This window comes from Crocodylus porosus, unplaced genomic scaffold (assembly GCF_001723895.1).
Source record: "Crocodylus porosus isolate Cpor-Errol unplaced genomic scaffold, CroPor_comp1, whole genome shotgun sequence".
Taxonomy (NCBI): domain Eukaryota; kingdom Metazoa; phylum Chordata; order Crocodylia; family Crocodylidae; genus Crocodylus; species Crocodylus porosus.
In genome coordinates, this window is record NW_017728886.1 from 144622796 (window position 1) to 144644478 (window position 21683).

The 21683-nt window shown below is 41.1% G+C and overlaps 1 protein-coding gene across 1 annotated transcript in view; it reads left to right on the forward strand.

Annotated features, from left to right (window-relative positions):
- PHLPP1 (PH domain and leucine rich repeat protein phosphatase 1) overlaps positions 1-21683 on the forward strand; it is a 198976-nt gene that overhangs the window by 155909 nt on the left and 21384 nt on the right. The window contains exons 8-13 of the mRNA XM_019538254.1: positions 48-250; positions 2603-2663; positions 4811-4906; positions 9274-9429; positions 17520-17720; positions 20116-20278. Of these exons, the coding sequence (XP_019393799.1) occupies positions 48-250; positions 2603-2663; positions 4811-4906; positions 9274-9429; positions 17520-17720; positions 20116-20278 (880 nt within the window). The remainder of the gene's footprint in view (positions 1-47; positions 251-2602; positions 2664-4810; positions 4907-9273; positions 9430-17519; positions 17721-20115; positions 20279-21683) is intronic.

Genomic DNA, 21683 nt, shown 5'->3' on the forward strand with positions numbered 1-21683 from the left:
GAACCTGTTGTAGTTGTACGCTAATCTTATTTTTCCACCTCTCTCAGATTGAATGTAATTAGGAGGCTGGTGGCAGATGAAGTAGATTTCCTCCATCACGTGACCCAGTTAGATATACGAGACAATAAACTCTGTGAACTTGATGCAACAGTTTTCAACAACATTGAAGTGCTGCACTGTGAACGAAATCAGCTGGTGACCCTCAAGATCAGTGGATATTGTCTCAAAGGTCTTTATGCCTCTTCAAATGGTAAGGCTAATTTCAAGGCACTTGCGTCTTGTTTTGTTTTGGGGTTTTTTTAACCTGCTTTTTCTAAGAGCATTTTGAATGCTTATTAAGTAGAATGCACATAATTGAGTTTAATAAGGGGGTTTGGTGACATAACCTTTGGTTCAAAAGAAGCCTTATGTCCTATATCATGCCAATGATAATGTTAAGCTCCAGAATTTACATTCAGATAACATTAAACTGCTGACTTGAAGGTCACTAAAACGCAGACATGTAGAATTTAAAGTTAAAATTCCATTTTCTCAGGCTACCATGTTGTAGGGAAGGTACAAGTATCAATACAATACAAAAAGCACATAAAGCAGCCTATTTCTTCACATAGTGTAGGCACCTTCTTCCCAAAAGAACCCAGCCCTATGAAATTTGGATGCTCTGAAGTAGATAGCCTGTGTTGGAGTGGAGAAATGGCAGCATGGGTAGCAGCTGTAATGGCTGCTGTGCTTCTCCCCGTGTTGGACCCAGGGAGGGGCTGGTAGAGTTCACTATTCAGGGTCAGAGCTATGGTGTTAACCCTTCCATAGCTGCTGCCAAACGGAGTAGCTTTTGGCTGAGCAGCACTGGTATTGGTTAATTTTCCCCACCTATAGAAGGCAACCTTTCTGTGTTACTCAGAACATCTTCATTAAGACTTCAAGGGCCAGGTGATGGGTCTTCATGATTATACAAGGCCTTCACAAAGACTAAAAAGAACTTTTCCCAGGCATGTCTTGTGTGAAGTGTTGAGTGCTCTAGTGGTTCAACATGAGATTTAACTGGTGGTTTCAGTAGGTGATAGGAGGGGCCTATGCCAAAATAGCAGAAGGGCTTAGAGAGCCCTTCCTTCCTTTTCAAATGACTCCTGGTGCACTGCCAAAACTTCCATGTTCGGGCTGCCAGTTTTCTACCATTACCTTCAGACACTGTCAGAATGTGTGATTATATTGTTACTTCAGCAGATGCTTTATCGGTGTAAATATAATACATGCATTCAGAAACGGTCTTAATTCTTTGAGAAAAACTTAGCACCTTACATTGCAATATGTCTTTTAGTCTTACAAATACATACATATTGACAAATTTTGTTCAATATTTCTATTGGATAATTATATAAGTCCTGGTGTGTGTGTGCGCATTTAAAAAAAAAAACAACACAGGGGTACAATTAAGATGTTGCTGTCAAGTAACCATTGAAGAATCACCTTCATATCTTTAGTGTGACCTGATGAAGTATAACCTGGAGGTGTTCCCAGGTACACAATAAAAATGACAAGTAAAAAATTAAAAAAAAAGCTTTATGTGGTCCAAAGTAAAGAGAGAATAAGCAAAAAGGAGTCTGAATGGGAGGAGGCAGGGAAAATGAAAAATTTGAGTTTCTTGAAGTAATTATTATTTTAAAAAGCATAAAATATTCTCTGAAGCTACTTACTCATTTTAATTATAGCGTAGTGTCATACCTATAGTAAATCCAACTTAAGTAGTCTCAGACATGGTGTATTAAATTATTTTAGTTTAATAAAGTCCAAATTCTTAAATGTACCAGTATGTATTTACTCAAATCTAAGGCAAGGGTTTTTTAACCCATTTAACTTCAGGCAGGGGGCCCTCATCTTGGAATAGAGTACAAGGTGGTTAGGGGCAGGTGGTACTGGCCCTGACATGGGATCATGGCCAGAGCAACAGCTGCCCCCTGCTCCCACTGCCTACCCTCCAGTCCTCCTTGCTCTGGCCCTAATCTAACCTGCTGCAATGGCAGTAGCTCCAGCTGGGCCCTGGAATCCAGGCCAGAGCTGATGCCAGTAGTGGGCTGGGCTGGGCCTGGAGCAAGCACATGTTTTGTGCCCCAGGCTGGAGCATGTTGGAGCCAACAGGTAAGCAGTAGAGAGAAGGTGTAGGGAACAGGCAGCATGAGGCAGGCTTTGAGGGGAGGGCAGGTGCCAGGGGGCACAGGCACTGGAGGTGGGGAGGGGGTGGCACACCAAAAGACAGGGCTCAGGCTGCTTGACTCTCCCCCACTTCTTCCCCTATTACCCCCCCCATCACTTTCCCTGCTGAGAGGTAAATTTAAGACACCCTCCAATAATTAAAGACTGTACAAAGAAAATTATAACAAATTCATATATTTTCCATGTATAGAATCTCATTATTGTTGCAGGGAGGGGGATCCTCATAAATTCAAAGAGTCTTGGATTCAAATAAATATGGTATTTAGGTAACTTGAAATCAGTCGGGGGAAAAGAGCTTGGATATCTTTTAAGGCTTTGTCCCTAAATGACTCATTAGCATTTTTCAGAAATCTGTCATTTTAACTTGGGGTTTTCCCCCCCCTCCTTTTAGAACTTGTTCATCTCGATGTGTATCCAGTTCCAAATCACCTGACTTGCATGGATATTTCTAGGTAAGAAAAATATGCTTTCTCTTGCCTTCTATAGCACCTACATCAATCAAGATAATGTGAAGGAGAAAAATCATTCTTGTTTTACTGGCATAGAAAACTGGTTTATGGAAATGCTGTGATTTTTGTCAAAAGTGTATTGAGAGCTGAGTTGTTTCATTGCTCCCCAATTCTTGTTCTTCATATTGACAAACATTCCCCACCCTGATTTTCATGCATTTTATTAGAATAAATATAATATATCTGCAGTTAATTTCAATAAACATCACTGATTAGAGATTCTCTGAACAGTGTAGATGGGAAAGATTCATTGCTTGGGTTTCTGTATGTGTGTAAAGTCTAATAATGTTTACCACATCTATAGGTATGTCTGTGGTATAATATAGACATACATACCTTTTATAAAGCTTGACCTAATGACCTCCCATTTTAAAATTTTGGGGCAGAATCACGGAAGAACTCCAGTATAGGCTTAAGTCATCCACATGTTCAGGAAATTGCTTGACCCCCACATTTGTCTCACTAGCTTTATAAAAATCTCTTAAAACATCCTGAAATACTGCAGTAAATAAACTGGGTTCTGACCACTGATATATTCTTGCTCACCTAAAAACAATTCAAGGTAGCTGCATACTAAACTTAGTGAGCATATTTGCATGTCTGGATGAGTTTTATATGATTTGAAACATGCTATTTCTAACCTACTATTTTCCATTTACTTCATATCCATGTTAGTGAGGAACATTTAGTTTTGGTTGAAGCTTGCTCTGACTTCCTTTTGGCATTATTTTATAATAGTGTGCTGAAAAGGTTTGAGTGTGCAACTTCTTTTGAGAGGACTGTTTTTAACTATTTCAGACGTACTAAATAATATGTATTTGATGTAACACATTTTGATTAGTATGACTTACAATCTTCAACCAAGAAAGCTAAAAGTATGAATTATATGGACTATCTGAATAAATCAAAAGGGAGAACTATGTGACTGAAAAAAGGTATTGATTTCTACACAGTTATAAGAACTGCTTCTTGATTTTTAAAATCTGTATGTTTCCTCTTTGGGATTAAACTGGGGCTATGGACAAAAGCAGCTATCTTTTAGCTGCTGTAAAATGGAAGGCTGAACTACTGCTTAGGAGAACATGTCAACTGTTGTAATCTGTGGGCTCTTGTCTTGGTACGAGTTACAGCAATTTAGCTGAATTTAACTGTGAATGAAACGGGATTAAAGTCACAGTGGTTTTGCTACACTTGTATTGCTACAGGAGTTTGAAGACATAGCTTATATTATAACAGTTTATCTTGGTATCATTTGAAATTGATATCGCTGTCTGTCTGTCTGGAATGCTCAGGTCGCTCCCCAGCTATTTGTACACAATCTTCAGAAGCTTTATTTTGCATCAGGCTTTCAAGGTAGCATTTGGAAACTTTAGCCTTAAAAGTTTTGTTTGTAAAACTTACTGTGGAAACAAGGGAAAGAAGAGCAAAGCCCTTGACCTTGGAAGTGCCTAATTTAAAAAAAAAAAAAAAAAAAAAAATCAGCCTGTTTTCCTTTGTCCTGCCCCTGCGAGCAGCATCCAAGGAGGCATAGATTGGGTTCTGTCTCTGGGGCCTCCAGGAGTGGGTGTGTCTTGGTCAGGCAAGCCATTGGTGATTTCCATTCTGTGATGAGTTATTTTCATTAATGGGTGCTGAAATTAAATGTTCTTATTTGTGCCAAGACTCTCTTCTCCACCTCCTCCTTCCTAAGGCTTCACTTTCTTTTCTCTCTTCCTAATGCAATTGTGATTTCATAGCTAAATATATAGCTATAAATCCAGAAAGAGAATGCAGATTCAGTTCTTATTTAAAGGATAGGCATCTGGCTGGGGGCATCTGACCCCAGCACTCTTTACTGCCTAGGCAGGGAGTGGGACTCTGATCTGTTGAGGTCCCTTCTGACCCTAGCATCTATGAATCTATGACCTTATTGCTTTCTCACTCCTTCAACCAAACTCTTGTTTTGTTCATTGCAGTGATAAGATATATTGTTCCCATTGGGTCTCTGTGTATGCTGTATGTTTGTGTTTGTAATATTAATATGTTGTTTTATAGTTAATAGTCCTTAAATCTGAAACACAGCTGAGTTTTCATCCTGTTCTTGCCTGTAGAAACCACTTGGAAAACCTGCCCGAATGGGTTTGTGACAGCAGAAAGCTAGAAGTGTTGGATGCTGGCCACAATCAAATTTGTGAGCTGCCTGCCCGGTGAGTCCCACAGACGGTTATATAATGTGGAACAGTATAAGTAGTTTGAAACTAACCGCTGACTCAGTGTTCGGTTTGTTCTGATGATAGACAAGCTTGTTTCATCTTATTTTTTTTATTTTTTTTTACCTCATGGGGTGTCGTCATGCCACAAGCTTCCACACAGCCTTTCTTCTTTGCTTTCACGCAGAGAAAATCAGTCTCTTTGAATTCCAGACAGAAATTCTAATGCTGTTCTTGCCACTGCTCAGCGTGGAAAGCTTCATTTTAATATGAAGTATTAACTATTAACAGCCATAACTTTGCACAACTTTTCAGAAGTTCTGTCTTGGGACCTGTTCCAGTGGTGCCTAGAAGCCTCAGGTCAAGACTGAGTGGTGCACAATGCTGTACAATCATTAAAGGATAGTCGCTGTCACAAATAGCTGACTGTCTGAAATTTAAGCTAAGACTTGAAAAATGTGAGAGGGGGGCTGGGAGAAGAAGAAAAGGTGGCAGTAAAGTGACTTTTTATAAAGTGAGTCCCAGGCTCCCCTCTTCCCTCCCACCCCCAAGAGTTGCATGTACAATGAACCAATTTAAAAAAAAGAAAAGGGGAGTGATGAGGGAGGTATGTAGCATAGAGACCTACACAAACAGACTACAGTCATATTGTGCCTAGATCTTACAATTCTGATAGCTTCCCTCCATGTGAGCAGAGGCCAGAGGTGGAATTCCAAGACTAAAAATGTCCCATCTCCTCCTCCTTCCCCACGCCCATTTTTTGAGGAAAATTGAGAATATATAGCTTCCCGAAGGAATGCTGACGTTCCCGATTGATCCCTTCGTGTGGGAAAGGACATGGAGGTGAAAGTGGGTGAAGATACCCCAGCAAGAGCCACTTGATGTAAAGAGTGAGTCAAGTGAGGTGGGGGAGATGTAGAACCTTAACAGTCGAGAGAACTTGAAACTGTAAGATGAGCCAGTATAGCAACTCAAGATTGAGGGATAGGGTGACACACAAGGAAAGGAAGGCTTCTAGCTGCTGAATGTTGACTGTATGGCAGAGAAAAACGACAGAAAAACAGGTGAGTTCTAGTTTTCTCTGGGAAAGAAGCCTGTGGGCTATTTTCCTGAAATGAAGCAGGGAAGTAAGAGCAGGCTTCAGAAATGTGGAATCTCTGTCCCCAGAAGTTTTCAAGACTAGATTAGAGAGATGCTTGGCTGTGTAGTTTAGTCAGGGATGAACCTGCCTTGAGCAGGGAGCTGAACTAGGTGACCTCATGAGGTCCCTTCCATCCCTATTCCATATAATCCTATGAATGAAGAGATGGCTTCAGCAGCTAGGCATGCTAACGATTGTGCCACTATTTGTTCTGTTTCATACAGTATGAAACTGCATCACATATGAGGCAGAGGAATAAAATCCAGTTGTTTTCACTTATACCGCATAACACAAAAGCAGTCATACTAGGTGTATCAGGTTAGCCCTGAATGCTATAACCTTTAGCAAACTTTGGGTCAGATTTTTGTTGCTTGGGCACAGATGTAGGCTGAAAATACCAACAGAATGCTAATGCTCTTTTTGCATTCAAAGGCTAAATACAGACAGTCAAAAAACCCAAAGCTGAATCTGTTCATTCTTCACAGGTTAGTTTAGGCTGTGTAGATTGATCCAATAAGCAAGGTTTTAATTCCAGAAATGCAGCCACATGCCTGCAGTGGTCCAGACTAGAAGCTGGACAGGGTGCTAGAGCACACCTCCCAGCTTAGTTGGAGCAGACAGCTTAAACTAAGGCTAGCCCACCCACCCCATAGTGTGGGGGGGAGGGGGTTTATGGGAGAGGTGCAAAGCATCCTGGGATGCTGGGGGACTGTGAGGAAACTTGAATCTGGAGGGCATCTGGGACAGAAGTTCAATAAACTGATTTAACTTAAATCAGTTACGTCTGAGATTTACTTCCATCCAGGTTTATTTTAAACCAGTTTTGGCCATTTTAAAGCAGTTTATATGCCCTGAATTTCTGTTGTGTTACAGATTTGAATCAGTTTCCAATCGCTTATACCACTTTATATGCAATTCTGTCCATAGCCAAAAGCAGTGCATGGAATGTCTTTTCTCTAAGGAAACATGGTTGCTTTATTTTTATTTCTTTGTCTGGTGGAAGTTTAACTCCATAGGGTCAAATATTCATGCATTGACATATAAAGAGCTGGGCCAGTGAGTTCTTGGGAGCCCAAGGCTTGCATCTGATTTAAAGAAATTGCTTTAGATTATATTTGCCTCCTGCCAAGCTAAGGTAGAGTCCTTGAAGACATGGAGAAGGTATACTGTATACTAATATCTGTCTCAGTGGTATACCTTGCCCAATAAAAGATGATGGGCTAAAAGCTGTTCTGACAAAGGTGTGCAAAACTGGCTCCAACTTTACTGCAAAAGCAACGAAAGGCTGCCGAGTTTCAAATTAGTAGGCCAAATTTCTTATTGTAAAACCAGAATCGAGATGTCCCCTAAGAGAATACTTGCATGTTTCTTCACTAAGTTTTGGTGCATCTTCTACCTTCTGTGGCTGAGGACCTGCTTTGTTTGTGCTTTTATGAAGAAAGTGGCCTGTTGGGCAGCTGCTTGGTAGCAGAACTAGTTGAAAATTCTCCAGTGGAATGGTGTGAGATGAGAAAACATCAGTTTGACTGAACCATGGGGACAATCATTCAGTCAGTTTTGACCAGTAATCAGGTCATCTGCTGGGCCAGAGACTTGGCTACCTGCCTTGTCTTTATATCCCAGTGGAGCCCTGGATTATTAGTGAGTAGGGGGCTCCCTACTTTTCAGCTGGGTGGTTTCCTTGTGTGCCATGCTGCCTAATGCCTTGAGTAATTGGGTGGCTTAAGAACATTTTCATTCTCATCACGACAGATTTTTTTTTAACAAATCCAAATATTGTTGGAGGATTTGGAAGACTTTTGATAAGCACCGCTTGTAAGCTCAAGTGGTGAAGCCAGTCTCTTTGGCAGGTGTGCCACAAATTAAGCACTGCATTCTCCCCAAGTGCCACATTGCCACATCATCTGTAATCAAAGGCCTTTTTAAACAAAATGGGGAAATAAAGTAAAACAAAATTGCCTAAGACTTTTTTTTATCTTTTGTGTATTAAAGCTTATTCAACTCTGCTTTTGAGTCTTCTGGAATAGTAAAGTTGCCTGTTGAATTGTAACCCTAATAATCATGTAACACAGGCAACTCTCTACTAAGAATGGTCAAGACTGGTACACTTGTAGTATGACTGTATCTGTCAAGGGACAAGTCAGTGTACTTCATTGATTACTTTGGCACACTAGCCCAATGATTCATTAGTGTACTTTGGGTAATGTCTTAGAGGGAAAGGTAGGATTCTTTGCATGCATCTGGGCCTTCAGTGTAAAGGAGTGAGGAAGGCTTCTGCTGTGATGCTGAGTAATTTTGAGATTCCTTGATTGAAACAGATCAGCATGTGGGGCAAACATCTGATTAAACAGTCATGATACAGTCACAGGGGCTTAAGAAAGGTGACAGATGAAGAATAATCTTTGTTTTTTAAACTTTTTAATAAAAAAATATTATAGTAGTTTTCTATTCAGAACTTCAACTTGATCATTCTGGGTGATGATTTCCTTCAGTCCAAGATCTAAATTCCTTTGCTAGCACCAACTGTTCATGTGGCAAATATTAACCATTAGATTTTATCAAAACCAGCCCTCTTTTTTTTATTTTTCTCTCTACCCTTAGCCCAAACAAGTAAATAAATGGGGCAAAGGGGGGATGTTGAGCTTGTAAAAGCTCAAGATAGAAAAGCGGATTAGATAAATTTCATTCCCTCTAGAACTGGAAAGGAGGCTTTATGTTAGTCTGGTATTAACCAAAAGGGAAAAATGGGGGAGGAGGGAAATTGCAGTGGATTATGAGTCAGCACATGATGAGTAAAGTACTGCTAAGTTTCTGGGATGGCTGGCTTTCTTGTACACTTTTTCTTTCCTTTTTTTAAAAATCTTCCCTGTACCCGAAGATATCCCACAAGTGAAATTCTCAGTGGGCATTCATAATTACCCACTTCATCAGTACCACATTTATGCGCATTTCAGAGAGTGCAATCAGATAACATTTCTCTATTTCATTCCGTAGTCATTTTGATATTCCACTTCCTCCCCCAACCCTTCCTGTCTCTGAACATTCACACCTTATTTAAGGGATGTGGGAAGATGTTCTGAGAGTTTATAGGAAATTAAAACCTTTTGCTGATGATCAGTTGGCTGAATCTCCTTTTGTGGCAAACTCCACTTCTGTAGAAGAGTAGGTCTCATTGCATTTCTTTCTCATTTCCATTTACTGTATTGATGTTTTGTTCTTTAAGGTTGTTCTGCAATAGTAGCTTGCGGAAGCTGTTGGTGGGACATAACCAGCTGGGGAGACTGCCTGACAGGCTTGAACACACACAAGTGGAGGTTCTGGATATACAGCACAACCTGCTGCTTGAGTTGCCATCTAACCTTCTCCTGAAAGCTGACAGGTAGGGAGAACATGGCTCTTGATTTGGTTTGTACATGAAAGACCATTGCATTTTAGCTCTTAGTTGAGGACACTATCTGGAGTTCACCCAAACTGAAAGCTATATGAGCCTTTTGCAGTGAAAACAGATGTCCTGCCTAACCTAGTGAAACAAAAATAGTTTTTATTCTGGTGTAACCCACTTATACATGCTCTTTCCCTAGATTCCCATTGTACCCCCTACTTTTTGAAGTCTAGTTGCAAAATAATATACAATATTTTTGTGTGACATGTTTGCCTGTGTGTGCATTTAAAGAAACTACTAAGTTTTTGGTAATTTGATCAAGTACAAAAAGCTTTTTCCTCAGTCAAAGGCTTAACTTTATTTATGCCCATCACACAAAGTAAACTTGTCACAACTGTCAAAGTAACTTAATTACATTAATTCCTTCTGTTTTTGGTCTGCAACATTTTCCTGTCTGCAAGTGTTGGTAACACTAGGTAATTTAGTGACAACTGGATTTGATTTTCCCCTTTTTATGTTTCTACTGCTTCTCTACTCTTGGGGTCTTTGTAATGTTATTTATGGCTGTAAAAACCTACTGTTGTTTATAGTCTGGAGGTGGGTGATTTAACTGATTTGTTAACAGTTTTATCATTATAGCCTTGGACAGGTGCAGGTGAGAGGTCCTTGGTAGACTACCTTGCTCAGTTTTGCATATTTCTCATACATCTGTGCATCAGGAAACAGACATAGACTTACTAGTTCATCAACACTGCATAAAACTTGATATACACTGAGTGCATGGAATTCCTTCTCTTGCAGTAAAAACAGTGCAAAGCTATTTTTTCTCCTTGGGAGCAAGAGAGGGCTGTTGATATTGTTGATGTTTATTGCCAGAATACTGATGGGTGCAAGTGCAGTGAGATAAAACCCCTTATTTTACATTTGATTCCATTATGAAGCTATTGGGATTTTCCCATTTTTTCTACTTGTCATTGCACAGGTGATTTAAAATGGTTATGGATTTGGTAGAGTAGAATACTTCCATATGGCAACTACTAAATTCATTAGTGTTCTGTGGAAAAAACTGTCCTTTAGGTTAAAACATGCTAAATATATTGAGGAAAGCTGCTTCTATTCCCATATCTTGGCATAGAACTTTCCTCCAATGTTGGAGGAATTTTTCAGTGAAGCTGCACTCTCCCTCCTCCAATCACTTATTGGCTGCGAGGGTTGGCCATCATGCAGCCCTGCCACTTGCTGCAAAAATGGCTCTTCACCCCGTGGTCTGCCTGCAAAATCGTCCAGCAGTCAAATTCGGTAGACCCCTACTCATAGGCTAGGGTCGGAACAAATTGGTTGAGGGGGAAAATGTTCACATATTAATATAGTGCTGATGTTGAGACTCTGTGTCTAAATGCATGGATCAAAACAGGTCAGGAAGTGTAACAATTCCTATCACAGCAACTGTGATTTTTGCAGTGAAGTTAAGTCTCTTAAAAAGTCATAAGAAAAGGAGCAGTAACTGCTGTTGATGTGGGGACTACATCTTTGAACTTTCTGGACATTTGAGTATGTAAGATCTTAGCCATACCATGCTGTAAATGCTCACAGTTTGTTGTTGTTGTTCTTTTTAACAACAGCTTTAAAAAAAATTACCGACTTCGCTTTAAATACAAATAATTAATAAATAATTCATAATATGAATTCATTCAATAATTGTTACATTAAATTGGAGAGAAAAAATACTTAATGTAACACCGGAGAGCAAAAAATTAAGAAATAGTAGCTTCTGAAAACTGCTTACAGCTGTGAAAGGAAGAAAAAAATAATCCTTGCGTGAGCTAGCTTTATGGGCTTTTAACCTAGTGGGTAGATTAGTGCCGTTTTGCAGCAAGCGAAAAGATGCATAAGAAGTTTGTACCATTTTTCTCTCAAACTCACAGGTTAAACTATACTGTGAAAATGCTGATAATTTATAAAAAGATCTGGCTGAAATAAATTCTGCACCAAATACTGAATGTACTTGTTTTATTTAAGACAGAACCTCAAATGTTCACTGAACACATGCTGCTACACAAATGGTATATTGAAAAATGAACCGTTGTCAAATTCACTCTTCCATTGTTTAGTGGAATCGGACTTCAGATCTTCAAGGTTCTGTGTTTTTTCTTCTGTTTCTGTGAAATCCCTTGGAAAGAATACATTTCCCAGGCTTTGCTTTAGGTATTAGTGATGATATGTTTTGGTGCAGATGATGTGCAAAGCCTGTCCTACTCTGATTTTCTTCAGCTCCATTTTTCTTACTATCTTTCATCACTGCAGCCCTACTGATGGTGAAAAAGTAAGAGTACTTATGTAGACCTGTCCTGGCTGTCTTTACTACTGTCACATATAACGGTATTCAGAATAGAACATGACGACAGAGAGATGAATGCCACCCTATGGTGGTTATGGGTCATAGTGAAAGCATCACTGCTTTCCTGTCTTCACATTATTTTTTTTAATATTCTAGGGCACATGTTGACCCAGAATCTGTTCTCTTTTCCTGTATAATTTTGTGCACTCAAGTGCTTTGCAGCAGTATCTCCTCTGAGCAGGCAATACTTGTGAACTGAACATGGCAGGTTTAACTGTCCACAGTTGTTTTATAGCATGGGTGCTCAACACCTAGCCCGTTGACCAGATCTGCATGCTGTTGTCCTCTCCCCCCCCCCACTCTCCCCCCTGGGCACTTTGTCATCTGGTTTATAGGGCTCCCCAAGTGTGTCCCTGTACAATATATTGGGCATGCAGGGTGCTGCAAGGGTGTCCCTGTACAATATATTGGGCATGCAGGGTGCTGTGGGGCCCCAGTCCTGATGGATGGGCCCCTGATCCTGTGTACTGTCTCTGTTTCCAGGAGGGGCATGTAGGGCCACATAGGGAAATAGCTACAGAAGGAGGAGCAGATGCTCCTGACTGTATTGTTTTGCTTCCCTGCCTTCCCTCCTCTGCCTCCCCTCCTCTATTGCCTGACAGTTTGTAAATCAGAAATGCTGGCAGTAGCCCTCAGGTGGAATTTCTTGAGCATAGAGCACAGCCAAATTTGGATTTTCTAAACCTCCGTTTCATGTTTACAAATGGCCAGGCAGTAGGGGACGGGAGGAGGACAAAATCAAATGCAGATGGGGCACCTGCTTCTGCTGTAGCTGCTTCAACATCTGGCCATGCATACCCCTCCAGGAAATAGGTGTGTGGGGCAGCTCTGCCTGGTGGCATCAGCAGCCTGGAGAAAAAGTAAGTAAATTGAGATCTTTACAGTTGTTCTCGATCAAGGTGATGCCAAAATGTGGGAGTTGGCATCTTGAGTTTAAAAGGTTAAGAATCACTAACATATATATAGTAGGCAAAGTTTTGTGGAGTGCTTCCAAAACTTGTTCTTAGAAGTGAAGGAAGGGTGAAGGGGGAGGCAGGGAAAGAGCACATAAACAAGATTTTTGTAATTATTTAGATGTTTCCATTAAATACAGTACTCGCAGGTACCAGTGGAAAAGCATTTTGGAACCTTTTTTTTTTTTTTTAATTTTTCCTGAACTGAAAATTGGTGCCTCTCCTTTGTCAGAAACAGCGTATTAAGATAGGATATTTTATGGTTCATATTTTAAAATAAATAACACTTGTGAATTCCTATGCATGTTCAGGGATTTCATAGAATCATAGAAACATAGGGCTGGAAGGGACCTCTAGAGGTCATCTAATCCAAGGCAGGATCATTCCTATCCAAAGCATCCTATACAGATCCTTATCTAACCTATTAATAAAATTACACAGTCAACCCTGTCACACAGCTACAAAGTATAACACCCTAATATGTCACAGGAAAAGCAGAGGGACAATGACAGCCAGCATCCTGCCACTGTGATTGTTGTTAAAATACCCTTGAGACATCCAAGGAAAATGGCCCCCTCCTGCTGCAGAGGAAAGCAAAAACCCCCAGTCTGCCCTGCCTTGATTCTAGTTGGTAGTTTTCCCCCTTAAAAGAAAAAAGAAACTCTAAATGTATCAAAGGATACATAGCTTTAATACCCCATAAAACTGAAGGTGATTTGTTCTATCCAGAGTTCAATGTTTATATTATTATCCCGAAGGAGATTTTGCACTTTGTCAAAACTGAAGAATTCCAGCACCTCTGCCAGTGACTTGGTTTTCTTTCCTAATCTCTATAACACTGTTTTTAGTAGTTGCTAATTCATGTTCCTTTCACTATATTTTACTCTGTGTGTGAGGTATGCTGTATTCAGTTTCTTATATTGATGCTGTACTTTTTCATATGCTCATGGTAGTGTGCGTGGGTGGAACTTGAAAGGAAAACAATTAATTTTGGACTAGGCTTTAATGCTTGACATTCTGTTTCCATCTGATAAGCGATCTGAGTGGGCTATCTGCAGGAACATGAATCAGATTTTGAGTACAGGCACTGGAGAGATGGGAATAGTGGTGCCCAAGTAAATTTCCACTCCTGTGAAGAGCAGCCTTTTGTCATGCCCTCAGTGGCAGATGGTGAACAGGGATAAATCTAAGTTCTTGGAGAAGTCCTGGCCAGGCCCTGTTAAAGTCAGCATGAAGGAAACTCTGTGTTTTTAAGCATTTATGAGGTTTCTAATTTAGAAGTAGTATTATTTTACCTTCCATCCAGTTTCCAGTTCTTCAAGTTTTCTGTCTTAAGAATACAGTATTATCCTTTTTATATCTGGGCAGTATTTTTTAAGAATTATTGAAAGAGAACTCGCTTTTATGTATACTTGACTCTCTAATGTCCTTGCATTCCTTAGTTTAGAACGGCAGCTATTAAAAAGGAAAGTAAACAAGCGGTGACCTTTTTCAGGCATGTTTTTCAGTTTTATTTGAATCTTTCCACAATTCCCTTCCCCCCACCCCCCAAACTATAGTTTCTGTTTAGCATTTGATATTCTTTGCCTTGGGCAAGTGTCCTGCTTTGGCATGGTGTTAAGACTTGATGATCTAAGTTGCAGCTGGAAAGATAAGGTTTGAGCACATACACACCCCTCCGCCCCCAGATATTCCCCCCACCATTGGGAAAAGGAGTGGAGCAGTAGAATATAGTCATTTTGGGATTTGGCTAGCAGTCTGCTTGGTACAGAGGAGACCAGCATGTGAAAACCCTGAGCCATAGGGCAGCGTTTCTTAACCTTTTTAGACTCAAGGCACCCTTTGGAAGATGCTGGCTCTTAGCTTCCACTTGTTTGGTGAGGGGGGTTCTGTTTTGTTGTGGGGTGGGGGTTGAGTATGGAAAAATATTAGAGCAATTCTGCTCCTATAAAGAGCTCAGGAAGACCACAGCATGTCAGGATGTTTTTGATGCCCTGGACTGCTGTTCTAAATCTCTTGAGTTTATGAATTGTGTAGATGTTTGCACATCTAATAGTAGGGCTGCATGAAACTTCACCAGCGGTTTCATTTCGACAGTGTTACAACTCATTTCAAGTTCAAAACAATGAAATCGAAATGAAGGGCTTCAAAACAGCCTCGAAACGATACACTGTTCCGATGAAATGGATGTCAAAGTGGAACACTGCTGTTTCACAGTGCCCTACCTAACAGCAGTCTCACGGCACCTTAATTGAGAATCACTGGCATAGATGATATCCATCTTGCTCATGGTCAAAGCAGAGGTCATGGGGTCAGGATCACAGATCTTTTATGCCTGGTTTTGCCATAAAATGGTGGTTGACAAATCTGACAACAGTTTTCCACCTGGAAATATGGGGATTTTTGTACTTGTGTTTTTGTCCATCAGAACTGTTTAGAGGCCTGCATGGGGTTTAACTGCAGGCACAGGGGAGGTGGGAATATCTGTATCCTAGCTAGAGAAGTGGGGGTTCCTTTTATTTTACAGTTTGTTTTATTTCAGTAATATTGAGAATTTTTGTTTTGACTCGTGTTTTCAGTTCAGTTGACATCTACATTTTAAATGTTTTAATATAAACTATATTTTGCTGCATTATTGAAACAAGGATGGTGTTTTCTTTTTTTATTGATATTTGTTTTTTCCCAGCTTTTTTTGAGGAGCTTTTCTACTGCAGATTCTTGCTGTGTTTAAATAGCTTAATTTGGGGACATTGAGTTGCCTGTATATAGTTAACCCCTGTGTTGACTGCAAGTGTGCACAAAAAGGCAGGGGCTTCTGCAGTAGAAAGATGCTAAATCATTTAAGACTCAGTAGGTCAAAACCCATTCAGAGAATGCTGATTTGTGGGCATGATAAAGGTTAAAGTAAAAAATATATACATTTGTAGCACCAGCACTGTTAATCATTGTGTCTACTTTTAGAGCGGAGAAAAAAAACAAAATGCTTGTAAGGATGACATTCCCAAAATATTCTTGTGTATTGTTGTGTTAGCTTTCTGTTCTAGTTCAGCCTCAGGTATATATACCTATACCACCCAACATCTGGTATGTATACTTCTAGAATACTAGAAAATTGGTTCAGTGTGCCTTGTGCTTTGTCATCCGTTTTTGAATGGGCATAATGTATTTTTGTTAGCTAAAGTGGAGGTCAACTAAGTGGCTTTTATAAAATAAAATTTGCAGTGGCAGCTTATTTCCATGAAGTCTTCCAGCTCTTGTGACTAATGAAAGAGCTTGATGATTAAGCTGCATTTTTCTGAGTGAATTCCTCTAGAATCTTCATGGATAAATTAGTGCCATCCTACTTTCAGTTCTTTAGAATTCCTGGAACATTTTCTTTGCATGAAAGAGTATATTTTTTTTTATTTTTAATATCTTCAGCATTTATATATTGCTTCTTTGTAGCATGAAGACCCTTATTTGCAGCAGGCAAGTTTCAACGAGTTGCATCTGTGAATTGTATTGAAATCTATTTTTTCATTCATTGTGAAGCCTTCAGAGTTTAGCATAATCTCCATGTAGTTGGTCAGTCAGAGCAGTCTTTATCAGTATTTGCAGTAGGACTCTGTACTGCCTCTGCTGCACCAATAACCTTCTCCCTACTGGTATTGCTATACGTTACTTGAGTCCTGGGAGAGCCTTCTTGAGGAAAGAAGAATAAATCCTTTTTTTTCTGATTTGGCCCTGCCTGTTGGGGCTATAGAAAACACTATAACAAGGATACATATCCCATAAGGGTACAGTGTTAGAGTCCATCTGTCATGTGGGGGAGAGAGATTCAATTCCCTGACATGCATACAACTACAGCCATCAAGCCACCCAACATCTTTTAAAGTCAGGGATGGAAGGTCTGGGCAGCCTTCACTTCTCCATACTCCTGCCTAGGTATACATGTCAAAGGTCTGGGTGACTCATGCATGCATCATGGTCCAGAAGGATCAACGGTTGCCTACTATGGGGGGCAGGCAGAGAAATCAATGAAAAAAATAGACTAAGGTTTTCATCTCATGCATACAGACCATCAGCCAAGTATGAAATAGTAACCACTTTTTCCCTCTGTGAGGGTGTTAGACTTTTCTTAAACTGTGACCTAGAGGTGAAGAACTATCTGCCTCCCTAAATTATCCAGTCCTTCCTGCCTGTCTGGTACAGCTCTACTCTTTTATATGCTCACTAACTGCTTTCTCATGCTGTGCAGATAGTTCCTTTAATGCTTTTCATTACTGTTCATTAAAATACAACCTGTGCTTCAGAGTGCTGAGAAATGCTGCTTTACCCATGCTCCTCCTAGTTTCTTGAAAGGCGGCTATGTAGTTTTGTGGCACCTTAGTGATAAACTGCCTCAACAAAGAAACAAGTTCTCAATATGGAAGTGATGTAATGCTGATCCCTTTTGAAAATCTGTACTTCAATATTATTGCTTTCATCTGCTATTCCCATGCATAGTAGGGTTGAGGATATTAAAGTTTCATCTTGCAACTGTCGACTGGAAGGATTGGCTGCTACTTAGTTTAACAAGTTAAGCAAATTTGAATTTTTGCATGGATAAAACTAGACTAAGTTTCTCACTGTTTTCAGCAGCTTACTGCTCCTGATCGGAACATTTTAAAGTTTCAGTAAGCAGATATTTTATTGTAGGTGAAGACAAATGAACAGTATTGTAACTCTTAACATTTACATACAATCTTGTTTTGCAGCCTGAGGTTCCTGAATGCCTCTGCCAACAAGCTGGAAATGCTTCCCCCAGCCACTCTCTCTGAAGAGACCCACAGCATCTTGCAGGAGCTGTATTTGACCAATAACAACCTCACAGATAAATGTGTGCCCTTGTTAACAGGCCATCCACACCTGAAGATTCTGCACATGGCCTACAACCACCTTCAGAGCTTTCCAGCAAGGTAGACTAGCTTCTTACTGATTTTTACATCTTTGTTTTGCTGTTCAGAAATTGGTCAGCACAGATTCTGTGGAGTGGTTGCTTTGAAATAGTGGATTCAGTAATTGACATTTTCAGTGTTTGTGTACAACTTTACACTCTCCAGTGGTACAAAGGAACAAAGTATTATGTATCTTAAATTGCAAATATAGTTGTGTTTCCTGCTTTTCTCAGCCAAGGAGGTTCAGTGCAATACTCCAGCTCCATTCGTTACAGCACCATTATAGTCTGCGAATTTAAATATAAAAGTCAAAGCCCTTACTTCTTCGTAGAGACTGTAACATGCCTGCTTTACACTTGCATAAGAAGGGTGTATATGTATATAGGGATTGCCCAGAATAGCTCTTCTGGAACAGTCTCCCTATTTGGGCATGCATACTCCAGAGTAAGAGTGCCTTTTTCTACCTTGGATTCAACTAAACTCAAAAAAGGCACTCTTATTCTGAAGTATGAATGGCTTATACAGTGAGTTCTTTCCAGATAGCTGTTGTGCTTGAAATTAGCACCCTAACTTAATCCAGAATCATTTTCAAATGCAGACAAGCCTTAAGGCTGATGGAATGAAACCTCATTGAAGGGGATATCAGTAGATTTATCACAAGACATCCATCTTTCTTATTCTAACCAGGCATGGGCGACTGGTGCTTCTTGAGTCAGGGGTGGCACAGAGGTTGATCATGATGACGGGGGTGGGGGAGTATCCCCTCGCGACAGGTCCCTCTGTCTTCAAAAAGCAGCTGCACCACTTCCGGAAGTCCCATGGCTGCTTTTGCTGGTGGCCTCGCTCCCTGGCCAGCGCTCGCAGGAGGAGCACTGGCACTCCTGCCTGACCATTGCCTAAACAAGGAGCACAGCCTGACGGGGTGCACATGCGCCCCCTACGCATCACCACTGCAACGTGGCTGGGCTTTACTGAGGGAACAAACACTGTAGAGAGAGAAAATAGAAATGAGACGATAGGAAAAAGGGTGGAGGTGTACCGATAGAGATTTTTGGGCCAACACTGATGGCCAGTTTTTAAGGAGCCATGTTGGCTGATGCTGATCCAATTCTGATATGCAGCTGGGCAGCTTGGACACCAGCCTTGGGCTGGTAGGATGGGTGTACAGAAAGAGGTGGGAGGAGGGAAAGGGCATGGTGAAGTGTATATTGAGGACCCCATGGTGAAGGAGGGAGTGGGGCTGCAGTTGGGGCAGGCACTGCTCAGCTGGGGTGGGGCATGGGATGGAGCTGCAAGAGGCTCATCCAGGGATGGGGGACAGGGGATGGCTCACGCCCTGCCTGCATCCTGACAGAGGCGTGGGGGGCATGTGCCTGGGGTGCAGGCTGCTGCTATAGGCTGGGGTTGGGGGCTACACCAAGCTCTTCCCAGCAGGGGCTGGCCTGGGCTGTGCTCTGGGCAAGCAGCAGCACAGAGAGGGCTATGGGGGAGGAGGGTGCTGCAGCCACCCCAAAATTCACCATATCCCTCCTCCCAGGGCTGGCACTGCCACATGCTGCAAGCGCAGCCTGGCCCAGGCCCCCTGCCAGGAAAAGCCCGGCGCAGCCAGCTCAATGTAGCAGCCCACCCTCACCCCGTGCACAGATCCAGGGCACATGCCCCTCATGCTCTCCGGGAGTAAATTCAGGCCAGGAGCCCCCCTTCCACCGCTCCCCCCCCCGTGGCACATCCTGTGCCCTTTGCCCTGCCCCACCCTGACTGAGCAGGACCTGTCCCTGCCCAAACCTCAGCCCTGCTCCCTCCCTCCCTCATCATAGGGGGCCTCTATCTACCCCCCATTCCCCTTCCTTCTCCCGCACCAGACTTACCAGCCAATGCTGCTTTCCACGCCACCAGGGCTGCACTCCTGGCCCCATGCATGCCGCGGCTGTGTACATGCATATGGCATTTATTGGCGACATTATCGGCTTTTTTGCCTGGTGTGGCCAACTTCTGATACTGTCAATGTCAGTGCCAATCCAATATGAGACCAATGCATCAGTGTACCATTTTTAAAAAACAAAAAAGGGGGGGCTGAATACTTGATGTGAGGAAAAGAAACTAGAATTAAAATAATAAAGAGCAAAAGCATGAGGTAAAAAAGGAAAATAAACATAAGAAAATAAAGATTAACATAGAAGTAAAAAAAAAAAAAAAAAAAAAGCAAAATTGACTGAATGAGCCTGACCTTGTGCTGTCACCCTTTCAGCATACTGTGTGTGGAGAGATGGCAGGGGCATTGACCTGCAATAAGGGCATGGACCTAAAATTATGGCACGTGAAAACCATTGTGAGACCATTACTGTTTAAAAATAAATTCAGAGCACATTTTAAAATTCCTCCTTTTATTTTATTTTATTTTACTTAATTTTATTAGTAAAATGGCCAAGCTTGAGGAGTTGGAGGAAATAGATATTAGTGGGAACAAACTGAAAGCCATTCCAACAACCATCATGAACTGTCGGCGTATGCATACAGTGACTGCTCACTCCAACTGCATCGAAGTTTTCCCAGAAGTCATGCAGCTTCCTGAAATAAAGGTAAGGAATGGACTTTGTAAATTGCTTTCAAAATTTTTTTTTTAGTGGCTAGAAATGGTGTTGTTAAAAAATGGGCACTATAAGCAGAGAGCAGCAGTGAGTGTATCATTCTGAATATACTCTATGTAACACTCTTCTCGTTATCCACTCTGCCACAGAGAAAGACAGGATACTGGGTTAGAAGGACCTGTGGTTTGACCTGGTATGGTACTTAAGAATGAAGCTGTCCACATGCACAATGCACTTGCATTTGTATCTGAGTTGAGATGTGTCTGTGTACGCTGCAACATACATTTGTGCCAACTATGTTTGTGCGTCCAGTTCACCCTACTACGCACTCCTATAGGATTATCCAGACTCAGAATGTACAGGTAACTGTTGCCAACTCATTGGCAAAGCAGTGTTAATACAAAACGCCCTTAAGATCTGTGAAGCTGCACTCTCATTTTTACCAAGTCCCATCTGCTCTGCAGAATGTGGTTTTAATTGTCTTCCTGTACAGTACTGTATGGAAGCCAGGACCTCTGGCAGTGGCTACATGAGAACAGTTCATTCTTGTAACCTTGGTAGTTAATCCTGTGTGGAAAGGACCAATGAGTTGAGCCAACTATTTACTATTTACTGACTAAAAAATCCTGTTAAATGCTACAGGCTGCACAAGGCCTGAAGAACACTGATGGAATTCCAGAAGTAGCAGGATTTGGCTACTTAAGCAGTAGCTGTTTTCTAATTATAGTAGTAATGTGCTGTTTGGGAGTGTACAATTTAATTTTGTGTATTTTTCTTAATAAATGTAAATCTGAGTTTCCTTAGGCAGGTTTTCCTGGGGGCGAGGAGGCAACTTTTATACGTCTAAATGTGGTGTCATGCATTAACCAGATTGCTGCATTTTTCCCAGGCTGTAATACAGAACTAGAGCAGGTTCTGCACCAGTTCAGCCAATCAAAAATAAGGGGTGGAAATTGTATATGGGTTGCCTGGGCACAGAAAAATTAGCTTAATCCTAAAAAATAAATGTTCAGAGCAGATTGCCTTCCTATTGGACCAATAATCTTAAACAACCTTTTGGTCTATAGGAGCTATGAAGAATGTCGAGACCTGAACCCTTCTGTATTTTTAGTCTATCTGGTCACACTAAACAGTGTTATTCAAGTTGCTGCTTTTGCTGTTTGAGCACATCTAAGGATGAGCTGCTTGAGCCAGTTTTAGCTAGGAAATCTAAAACAAGCTTGTGGATTTTTGTATACTCCTCCCTCTTTGGAACAATGGTCAGAGGAAATTGAAGACCATTAAGATTTTATTAAAAGGCATTTTCTTAAAGGAAGGGTTGGGGTGGAGGAAGGCCAACTCTCTCTCTACATGTAAACATCTGACAAAAAGTACACCCTGTTGTACACTTTTTTTT